This window comes from Neoarius graeffei, chromosome 14, assembly GCF_027579695.1.
Source record: "Neoarius graeffei isolate fNeoGra1 chromosome 14, fNeoGra1.pri, whole genome shotgun sequence".
Lineage (NCBI taxonomy): Eukaryota > Metazoa > Chordata > Actinopteri > Siluriformes > Ariidae > Neoarius > Neoarius graeffei.
Window position 1 is genome coordinate 9,167,961 of NC_083582.1, and position 12,250 is coordinate 9,180,210.

At 43.1% G+C, this 12,250-nt stretch overlaps 1 protein-coding gene across 1 annotated transcript in view; it reads left to right on the plus strand.

Moving 5' to 3' along the window:
• Positions 1–9,275: 9,275 nt before the first annotated feature.
• shbg (sex hormone-binding globulin) overlaps positions 9,276–12,250 on the plus strand; it is a 44,902-nt gene continuing 41,927 nt past the window's right edge. The window contains exon 1 of the mRNA XM_060938726.1: positions 9,276–9,356. Coding sequence (XP_060794709.1) covers positions 9,276–9,356 — 81 coding nt within the window. The remainder of the gene's footprint in view (positions 9,357–12,250) is intronic.

The following is a 12,250-nucleotide window of genomic DNA, read 5'->3' on the forward strand; positions in this document are numbered from 1 at the left end:
CACATTCTGACCAATCAGATTCAAAAATTCAACAACATTGTGGTCTAAAAACAATTATGATTCCTGGAAAGTTTTAAAGAATATGTAGATATTATCAGTACCAGTCAAAAGTTTATACACCCCTACTCAATACACATTGTAGAACAATAGTGAAGACATCAAAACTATGAAATAACATCTGAAACATACCTGGAATTATGTGGTTTAAAAAAAAAGTGTTAAAAAACAAAGTATATTTGATATTTTAGATTCTTCAAAGTATCCAGCGTTTACCTTGATGACACTTTGCACACTACTGGCATTATCTTAGACCCCGGTCACACCGCCCGAACTTTGCTGGAGCGTTCCTTGAACGGTAGGGAGGGGGGGCCGAATTTCGACAACGCTCGTCACCGCGCACAAAATGGGAAAAAAATCGAAAACACGGGCGTTGGCTTAGCGGTGCACCGCTGAAGCCGGCGTTGCTTTAGCGTTGGTTTAGCGGTAGCGAGCGGTAGCGAGCGTTGGTTTAGCGGTGACGCGAGCGTTGGTATAGCGGCGTTCTGCGCATGCGGGCTTTGGCTCGGCGGGGGTATAAAGTTGGTTTAGCACCAATCATAGCAAGTCTCTCAGCATCCATGGTGATACAGTTTTACTGTAACTTTGAGCAAATTCGATATAGATGAGGTCTGAACTCAACGGCAGCTCGATTCCAAATGAGCTCCTGGTCCATTTCTCCCCATATTTATAGCCAAATTCTGGTCCCGCTCCGACACCTCTATACCAACGCCAAACCAAAGTTCATCGCCGCCATGGATAGCTGCTTCAACGCCCGACACCGTTCCAGCAACCCCGTGTCCGCTCGTAAAACGCTTACAACCGCTCCACCGAAGTTTGTGCAACGTTTAATCGCCGCCCAGGCAACGCTGGCGAAGCAGCGGTGGTCCAGTGTTCAAGATTTCTGCGTTGGCCTAGCGGACCCAAGCGTCCACGAACTTGTGTCTAGCAGTGCCAAACTTTGACTGGGCGTTGGTGGAGCGGGGGTGAACTTTGCCGGGGCGGAAAATTGCCCCCTCCTCACCGCTCGCAATATTTTGTGCAGCTCAAAACTTTCGGAGCGGTAGGAGGGCCCCTCGAGAAACATCAGCGGTGGCCGAGCATATACGGCGTTGCTTTAACAGGGGCCAACTTTTGTTAAACGGTGGTGAACGGTTACGAGCGGTGATGAATTTTTTTCACCGCTCCAGGAATGCTCCAGCAAAGTTCGGGCGGTGTGACCGGGGCCTTAACCAGCTTCATGAGGTAGTCACCTGGAATTCCTTTCATTAAACCTTGCTCTGGTGTTAGCTTTCTGTTACGATCTCTTATGTTAACGGGTCAGTTTTGACCTGTGTCTTAAATCAGCCATAAAATACCCTAAAAACAATTATTTATCATCCAATTTGTTTCTCACCTCTTGGTTACCTTGTTAGGCTCCCTTATCCATGAAAAGATTGGTTTTAATATTTTTGTTGTGGCCCCCGGGCCTTTCTTTTAACAGCATACCCCTCATTTTCAATATAAAAAAGTGGTCAAATGAACCTCAAGAGAATAATGTAAACAAATAAAAGGTTGTTCTGTTACCTGACTATTAATGAGGGGTATTAGATCACATCTCTTAAATCTCATTTCATTCTCATCTCATTATCTCTAGCCGCTTTATCCTTCTACAGGGTCGCAGGCAAGCTGGAGCCTATCCCAGCTGGCTACGGGCGAAAGGCAGGGTACACCCTGGACAAGTCGCCAGGTCATCACAGGGCTGACACATAGACACAGACAACCATTCACACTCACATTCACACCTACGGTCAATTTAGAGTCACCAGTTAACCTAACCTGCATGTCTTTGGACTGTGGGGGAAACCGGAGCACCCGGAGGAAACCCACGCGGACACGGGGAGAACATGCAAACTCCACACAGAAAGGCCCTCGCCGGCCCCGGGGCTCGAACCCAGGACCTTCTTGCTGTGAGGCGACAGCGCTAACCACTACACCACCGTGCCGCCCCACATCTCTTAAATGTTCAAAAAAAAAAAAAAAATTAAAAATTAATTAACAGAAACGCTTATTAAAATTTTTAATTTTTTTTTTTTTTTTTTGAACATTTTTTTTTTTTTGAACATCTCTTAAATGTTCAAAAAAAAAAGATTTTAATTTTAATATTATCAACTATAGTAGCATCTATGGTGTTTCGGGTCAATTTCGACCCATATATATTTACTTCAAGAAAAGGGCAAAAAACAAGTCTTTTTTTTTTTCAAAAAATATTCCTGCCTGTTGATGCGTCCCAGAGACTATCAGTGGCCTCATTGCTGGATCTGTACACTCCAGCAAGGAGAAGAACACCACTGTAGGCATCCAGGCATTCCTCATCAATGTCATTCCACATGTTGCCATGGGCTTTTTTTCCTTCAAGGTTTGTCATAGCAATTATGACTTTTTTTTAGCGACAATGGCATAAACAGATCAAAACATGACTTGATGTCACTTACTCTCGTCACAGCAAACCTTGTGATCCCAGGGGTCATTTTGATGACATTTGCAGCAGCTGTCCTGCCATGTACGTCAGGAGGTACTGAGCTCCAACAGATGTTGCCACTTTTGGATCTGAATGTTTCAGCAGGAGCAGCTTCAGCACCGGTGACCTCCTCATCAGACTGATCAGATGTGTCTGTGTCTTCCGGTTGATACGCCACATCATCTTCCTCCTCAGAGACCTGCTCATCTCCATCGCTATACTGCTCTGTGTCCTCTGCCTCATTATCAGCAAAGATATGATCCGGAGCTTGGCTTACATTCAGTCCTCTTCTCATTGTTGCATGCTGTAAATTGGAGATGTGTACTCTGCAAGTCACCAACTCTAAACTCAATTGGCCTTACATGCCTGGACATGTCTGTCTTTGTTTGTTCTGTCAAACAGGCAAAGAGAAAAGCCCCTGACTGAAGCTCAAGTGGTTGGAGGAAGTGCTAGCTGTAGGCTGTTGGCTGATTGTGTGTTTATGATTTCAGTTTTGGCATTTATTATTGTTTTATAATCTTATATTTTCACTGGGTCGAAATTGACCCTAACAACACAAAGGTCACAATTTTCACCAGAGCATTTTATAATTTAGTAAAATTATTTTTTTGGATTTTATTTTGTTTAAATAGAAGTTCCTGACAAAGTCAAAAAGTCTTGATGCAATAAACAAATTTATGTAGTACTTTTATGCATGCTAAACCTAAAAACGGGTCGGTGCCGACCCTAACACTAGAGGAAGGTTTTAACAGGCGTGTCTCATGAAAAGTTAATTAGTGGACAAGTTTCTCACCTTCTTAATGCGTTTGAGATCAAACAGTAAACAGTAAATAGCCCGATTCAACACCACAACTGTAGTAATCCATATTATGTCATGAACCGCTCAACTAAGTAAAGAGAAACGACATCCATCATTACTTTAAGACATGAAGTGACTTTTAATTAATAAAAATAAAGAACATTGAATTAGAAGGTGTGTGCAAACTTTCATGAGAGTTTATGGTTAAAAAAATGATTTTCCTTTTCACGAGCAGCAATTTTCTTTCAAACTCTGAGATTTAAAGTGATGTGAAAGCATAGTGTAGTGTGACTGCTAATGTTTACTGTCTGTAGCAGCCAGGGCTTTGAACCGGTTCAAGGAACGAAAACCGGGAACTTTTTCTATTTCACATGGAACAGAAACGAAACCAGAAACTTTATTATTTTTTATGTTCCGGAACAGAAACGCTTATTAAAAATAATGGTAACCGGTTAATACCGGTTTTTATTTCGTTCCTCAAAGTTTCCGTAGCCTACAAATAAAAAAGCCATTCTTCTCCTGCACAAGTTTCTATGACCCGCTGGGGTTCACTTCCTGTGTGACGTTCGCTGACTGAATGGAGAGCGCGGGAAGGTGGACTGCTATCACGTCTCCACGTGATAAAGTGAGTAAATGCATTACTGAGTGTCTGAGCAAAGAAGAGCCTGAACGTTGCAACCTCCCTATTGGCTGTTTGTAAAAATGTATCAGTTGTTGCCCTTCCCACGGGAATCATCGTGGGCTCGAGAGACGAGACTTGACGAGTTAGTTTGTTGGTAGCAGAACAAAATGTCTGGACACAAATCGGGTTTTCAGAAAAGGAAAGAAAATAAACGGAGGGTCGAAAATACAAAAAAGGAGGCAGAAAATGCAAAACGAGTTTTAAGGTAGGACAAATGGTTACTTTTTAAGGCAGCCCGCCGTGGCTGCAGGCTTTCAGTTGTGTCATTGAATGGTTACTTTTCTGAGGCAGCCCGCCGTGGCTGCCTGCAGGCTTATTTATTATAGCCCATTTAGTTAAAATAGTTGATCTAAAATGTTTATAGTTATGTGATGGTTGTCCTGATTTAGACTGATGTTTTGTTTTTTGTTTTTTTTTTGGGGGGGGAGTTGCGCGATGTTGCACCCGGGTCCAGATTAGGGCAGAACCGGCCCTGGCTACATTTCAGGTGTAGTTTGTTTTATGTATGTATGTACTTGCATAGATGTGTACTTGGTCTTCCAATATGGCGCCTAACAAAATCTCGCGGCGCGGTGACGTCATGCGGTAGCCCTCTATAGGGCCTGACTAGCCTTTGGTAACACACTAAACGAATTCTCTTTCATTTTTGGCACTTTTTCTGTTTGTGTAGATGGGAAGACATACTGAGAATCCAAATCGCCAACATTTGAAATAATCATTGTTTTGAATTATTTCTTGTCTTATTTAATGAAGGTTGTAATAGAATTAGCCTACATTTGGCTTAAGCTGGATGAGACAGAGACATAATTTTATAGCCATTTGTTAAACAGCTGACAGGGAATGTAATTAACCGTTCCGGGAACGAAATTTTTTTGTTCTAACCGGTTCGGGAACGTCTATTTAATGGTGGAACCCAAAACCGGAAACGTTAAAATTCCGTTTCTGTTCGGAACGAACCAATAGGAAAAAAATTCTGGTTCAAAGCCCTGGTAGCAGCAAGAAAATTAAAGTAAATGTATAAAATTAGATTCTGAGTGCAGATTTGACAGGAAATGAAGTTCCACAAAGATGATAAATGGGGTCATAGTTTCATCATTTTGTTTGAAAACTGAGTTAAGTTAAACATGGACAACCTCTGCATGCACACACACACACACACACACACACACCTCACACTGTGCATTTAAGTTCACTGGAACAGGCAAACAACCATCAATCACCTCTCAAAGGTCATCCACCGATCAGACACAGACGAACAGGATGGCCTACAACTAAATCTGTGTCAATAATCACGCACATTTCACATACTACATGTGAACAACCTTTTTTCTTTTTTTTTTAAACATGTTTTGCCCTGAAATGTGACTTCATGTAAATAATAAGCTGTAATGACATGAAAAACAAGTATGCATATGAGGGGAAAAAATAAAACCAAAACATGAAATTATTTGTGTGAAAAAAGTCTTTTCCAGGGCAGCACAGTGGTGTAGTGGTTAGCGCTGTTGCCTCACAGCAAGAAGGTCCGGGTTCGAGCCCCGTGGCCGGCGAGGGCCTTTCTATGTGGAGTTTGCATGTTCTCCCCGTGTCCGCGTGGGTTTCCTCCGGGTGCTCCGATTTCCCCCACAGTCCAAAGACATGCAGGTTAGGTTAACTGGTGACTCTAAATTGACCGTAGGTGTGAATGTGAGTGTGAATGGTTGTCTGTGTCTATGTGTCAGCCCTGTGATGACCTGGCGACTTGTCCAGGGTGTACCCCGCCTTTCGCCCGTAGTCAGCTGGGATGGGCTCCAGCTTGCCTGCGACCCTGTAGAACAGGATAAAGCGGCTACAGATAATGAGATGAGATGAATGAAGTCTTTTCCAGGTGGTTAACACTGTTGCCTCACAGCAAGAAGGTTTCGGGTTCAAACCTCACAGCCGACGGGGACCTTTCTGTGTGGGTTTCCTCCAGGTGCTCTGGTTTCCCCCACAGTCCAAAGACATCCAGGTTAGGCTAATTGGTGGCTCTAAATTGACCGTAGGTGTGAATAGTTATTTGTCTCTCTCTCTCATATATATATGCTGTGCAGGGTCGCAGGCAAGCTGGAGCCTATCCCAGCTGACTACGGGCGAAAGGCAGGGTACACCCTGGACAAGTCACCAGATCATTGCAGGGCTGACACATAGACACAGACAACCATTCACACTCACATTCACACCTACGGTCAATTTAGAGTCACCAGTTAACCTAACCTGCATGTTTTTGGACTGTGGGGGAAACCGGAGCACCCGGAGGAAACCCACACAGACACAGGGAGAACATGCAAACTCCACACAGAAGGGCCCCCATTGGCCACTGCACTTGAACCCAGAATCTTCTTGCTGTGAGGCAACATTGCTAACCGCTACACCACCGTGCCGCCCTATATATTTATCGCTATGGCAAATTAAATTAAATTAAATTAAATTAAATTAAATTAAATTAAATCAGTCAATCCCTTGACAGCAGCACAATGCATAAAATCATGCAGAAATCAAGACAAAGCAAGAGTTTGTGACAAATCAAGAGCTTCAGTTAATGTTCACAATGTTCAAACATCAGAATGAGAAAATAGTGATCTCAAACTGTGACTTTCACTGTGGCATGGGTGTTGGTTTGAGCCAGATGGACTGGTTTGAGTATTTCAGAAACTGCTGATCTCCTGGGGTTTTCACACACAACAGTCTCTAGAGTTTACACAGAATGGTGCGAAAAACAAAAATTTGAGTGAGCACCAGGTCCATCATAAGTTAAGAGCGAACTAAAGTATTACTTTGGCTATCACATTAGCTTAAAGGAGATACGTAGAACCTTTATTTTTAAATACATTTCTGAGTGTATGGTATCTCCATCCTTGACTCTTGTATGCTACATAAATGGGAATAAAATATATATATATTTTTGAGAGTTAAAATCGACCCCAAAGTTGGCATTTGAGCTGCCCCGCTGAGCCAGCCAGCCCTGGGTGGGTGACGTCATAGCAGGAACTGGTTTTAAGGCTGAGGCCTTTGACAGATATAGACCAAAGTCATATAAATAAAAATTTATGGTGAAAGTAAGAAATACCGTGACCGACTTGCTCAACTAAGACTGATTTGACTTCAGTGATTGTGGGTTGACTCTCATTAAAACAGGATAGGTGTTATAACTTATGTAACATACATGTACATGCATGCATTTTCACTGATAAAATGTAAAAGGCTAATTAAATAATAAGATGAACTGAGACAATCACATTCTGAAGCAAATTAAATAGTCTTATACTGGTAACTTAAATACACAATACAAGTTACATGTATTAATCTAGATGCAGGTAAACAACAAATGTTGTTGTTTTTGTTGTTTTGTATCCAAATGAGAGTTGCATCTTACCTGTCTGTGTTCTCGCTTTGTGAAGGCCAATCTTGTGGCCGATTGTTTTGAAACAATCTGACTTTCGGTTGTTCATTCAGTTCTCTGTTTATTCGCTTCTTCTACGTAAGGGCGAGATATTGCTGCTGAGGCGAGCATATCCAGTGGAGAAATCAGACGACTGGTCCACTCATTCTCCATTTTCTCCATACTGAGTACTCCGCCATTACTGTTCGGCTCAGGCAATTACTAAAACCTGGGACGGAACGGGACGTCACCGGTTTTAGCAACAACCGTGGGGAGGTCACTGCCCGAGCAATAATATGTCACGTCCCATCCCATCCCGTTCCATCCCAGGTTTTAGCAACAACCCTTGGCTCACACTCTGGGAGAACTGGTGCAACTGAACTTACTTTCCTTTTCTTGTCATTTTCTTTTCCTTTAACTGTTGGTACTGCACCCTCTTTCAATACGGGCTTATAGCCAATGCTCCTCAACAGATCAGAGGTCTCGTACGAGTCTTCAGTAAAATGTGCAGAGCAGAGGAGAGACCACTTCATAGGTACCCAATGTGCCCATGAACGTCTCTCAAAATGCGTCCAAATCTTTGCAGTTTGAACATTTTTGGGCCATGAATGCAGCATAAATCCACTTTCTGTCATGTTGCTGCACCCACCAGCAACACATCTATGTGGCATGGTGATAAATTAGCTCAAAACGGAGGATCAGAGTTGCAGTCAGCTCTGTGTTTTAGTATAGCGGAAGCGGCGATGAGACTGATAGCCTAACTGCGGTGATGTCACAGATGCCAAGGTCATTCACTCAGACCGCTACCTATATGAATCACTTAAATCATAAAAATTACTATATTAGATTTATTGTTAATGCTTAAAACTATTCCTGTGCCATTCTTGAGGTCTCAAGGCATTTATAAAGGAAAGTGAGGCCATGGTTCTGCATATCTCCTTTAACAATGGATCTTAAGAGGTAGTTAAAGGTATTTGGAAAACCCAGCCCAGTTCCGTGTGTGTGACTTTACCAAGCCTTTTGTATCTTGCTAAGCTTTTCTGGTTTGACCTTGTTTTGTATTTTGGACTTTGCCCTGTTGCCTCTGAGATCCTGTTTGGACCTCACCTGACCGCTGTTTTTTGATTCTACTTTCTGTCTTATGGTTTGGATTTGCCTGCCAGTTTGCTTGAATAAACTCTCTTTCAGCTTTTGCATCCGTCTGTTGCCTGCATCTCTGACACATATGAGAATAAAAAAAATCATGTGGAAAGAGTCACATGTCACAATGTGAAAAATCATGTATACTATGTTTGAAAAATTGTGTGAAACAACATGAGAGGTGTCTAAATACTCCATGTGTAAATTTCACATGTAAAGTTCATGTGACCTTTCTGTAAACGCTTATACATGTATACACACATAAAATTTTCTTTACTGTTGAATGAAAACTGACAAATTATTATTATATGGGATGTGTGCATTTTCCTTCCCATCCATCACATCACCAACAAATTAGCAGAAAAAAAAAACAGCTTTCACACTCTTTACTTGACTCAGCTTTAGAGTAATGATGGATTTTTATTGGATACAGATATTCATTAGGTTTCCTAAGGACACTTTTCTTTTTATCATTGACCTCGCACCTAAACTTAGCCGATCCCACTTAAAACAAACAGCCCATGATCAATACGTGATGCAAACACATCTGCTGTGAGATCTCTCAGAGCTGCTGTGCAGTACCAAAGTCAGCTAAACGTCAGACTCAAAATCTTTGACATTTCACAATTGGGGAAATTCATATTCACTCACAGCAGTCCAAAACTCTTTCATTAGCCTAGGATTTTTTTTTTTTTCTGTCCAGCTCTGGATTAGCTGAAGAATGGACAACCTGAAGAAAGCAAGTGTGTTGCTCACATTGTACCTGAACGTGAACTCACTTTGCTTGGTTTCAGCAGGAAAGGTCAGTCTGGATTTTCTCCGAAATGTTATTTTACAAGGATAATTTTTTCTTGCCAGTGTGTGTGTGTGTGTGTGTGTGTGTGTGTGTGTGTGAGAATAAAAAGATTTTACAGTTTAGGATCAGTCCCGATCAATGTCAGTTTAGGATCCCAGTGTCAATTTTTGAAATGAAAGAAGTAAACAATGCACTGTCACTTTATATTTGACAAACTTAAACAATGCCATAGTAATTATTATGGCGTGAGGAAAAGATTGGACGCCATAAGTCAGTACTAAGTCAGTAAACCACCCACCACTAGCCAGGGAAGTGGGATAGGGGGTTAGGACTGGGTGGTTTACTGACTTATTATTGACTTATCATGGTGTCCAGCCAAATGCCAAGAACAAAAAGTGTGCACAAGCAGTAAAATCGGCTGGGGGTGAACACTTTGTCTTCAGCGTGAAATCTTTCTCATCTTATTTAATGAAAATTTCACCCATCAAATTTTCAGTTCTTTCTGAAGTTCAGAACTTTGAATTCAGAAGTCTTAAACTTCATAATTGGGTGTCACGGTGGTGCAGTAGTTAGCACTGTCACCTCACAGCAAGAAGGTTCTGGATTCGAGCCTGGTGGCCGATGGGAGCATTTCTGTGTGGAGTTTGCATGTTCTCCCCATGTCTGTGTGGGTTTCCTCCGAGTACTCCAGTTTCCCCCACCTAAATTGTCCATAGGTGTGAATGTGTGTGAGAATGGTTGAGGGAAGAAAACCTCTTCCCAAGAAACTTTAATAATCCAGTAGAAAGCAATGGGAAGCAAGTACTGTAATTCTTCCCAAGAAACTTTAATAGCTGAAGCCATCAGAGCTGACTTGCCATCAGGCAGAACAGTAAAGAAGAAGAAACTTCATAGTTAAACATTTCCACATTTTGTAGTGTTACAACCTGGAACTGAGATGGACTTTGCTGGAAGTCTATTAAAACTAACCCATAATACTGAAGTTGTTGTGCAACCAGTTTCCACAAGAAGTCACATAATTAGTTGAATGGAGTCCTTGTTTGTGCAATTAAAGTGTCACATGATCCCAGTATATTAGATTACATCCAACTTTATTGCCATTGCACAGAGTGCTAAAGTCCTAGTACAAGAAATGCAGTTTAGGATCTATCCAGATGTGCAATAAGAGCAGAATTATCAGTTAATAGGATGACAGGGTATACAGTGTATGTACAGTGGTATGGTGTGTGTTTTGATATATATATCCAATGTTGATTATGAAGAAGTGTGAAGCCAAGCCAAGAAGCCAAGAAGCCTTTATTTGTCATGCGTATACTCAAGCACAGACAGTGAAATTTGTTCTCTGCATTTAACCCATCTGAAGCAGTGAACACACACATGCACACACAAATGAGAAATGAGCACTCATACATACCCAGAGCAGTGGGCAGCTATGCTACAGTGCCCAGCAAGCAGTTGGGGGTTAGGTGCTTTGCTCAAGGGCACTTCAGCTCAACCTCAGGCCATGGCTGCCCCATGTTAACCTAACCACAAGTCTTTGAACTGTGGGGGAAACTGGAGCACAGGGAGAACGTGCAAACTCCAAACAGAAAGGCCCCTCTTGGCTGCTGAGCTCAAATCAAGAACCTTCTTGCTGTGAGGCGAGAGTGCTAACCACTACACAGTGAGATGTGTAAATACAGATTGAGTGATGAATATAAGTATAGATAGTTACAATTAGTGTAATATGAGCAAATATACAAATATGTACAATATATCGTACACAATGTACAATAAATAAGATAAACTTTGTTCATCCCAGGTGGCATGGTGGTGTAGTGGTTAGCACTGTCACCTCACAGCAAGAAGGTAATGGGGTCGAGCCCAGTGGCCAGTGGGGGCCTTTCTGTGTGGAGTTTGCATGTTCTCCCTGTGGGTTTCCTCCAGGTGCTCCGGTTTCCCCCAGAAATATGCAGGTTAGGCTAACTGGTGGCTCTAAATTGACTGTAGGTGTGAATGGTTGTTTGTCTCTATTTTCTGCCCTGCAATGATCTGGCAACTAGACAGTAACAAAAATAGTGCAATAAAAGTTAAAAAAAAAAAAACATGGGCCATGTATGTAATATACTGTAAAGCTCTCTGAAGGGTGGGTGGAGCATAGAGGACGGCAGGACAAAGCTTCAGGTACTAATAGGCTTTTTATTGCCAGACTTTTCAGTATAACAGCCTAGTTTTATTCTGTTAGCGAAACACACACACACGCTGTGTTCTTGTCCCAGGATGAGCTCTCCTCTGCTCTCCCTCTGCCTCCTTAAATAGGGCGCGGTTACTGGGAAGACACACAAAACACAGGTTAATTACCGTCAGGTGTAGTGATTCTGCCACTCACCTTCCCTGGCTCCGCCCTCCTGTCACAGACCGGCGCTTGACCACGCCCCCGCTGCCACATACCCCCACCGCCCGACTCAGGCCGGGCGCCCGTCCGGCCCGCAGCCGACTCCCCCCCCCCCTTGATGGGAGAGGAAGTCTGCCACGACCATCTGCGCCCCCGGCCTGTGGACCACTTTGAAATTGAAGGGTTGGAGTGCCAGATACCAACGGGTGATCCGCGCGTTGGCATCTTTCATGTGGTGGAGCCACTGGAGGGGCACGTGGTCCGAACAGAGGGTGAAAGGGCGCCCCAGCAGGTAGTAACGGAGGGCGAAGACCACCCACTTGATCGCCAGGCATTCCTTCTCAATAGTGCTGTAGCGCCCCTCATGCACCGACAGCTTCCTACTAATGTACAGGATGGGGCGGTCCTCCCCCTCCACCTCCTGGGACAACACCGCCCCCAGCCCTCTGTCTGACGCGTCGGTCTGCAACACAAAAGGGAGAGAGAAGTCAGGGGAGTGTAAAAGTGGCCCCCCACACAGTGCAGC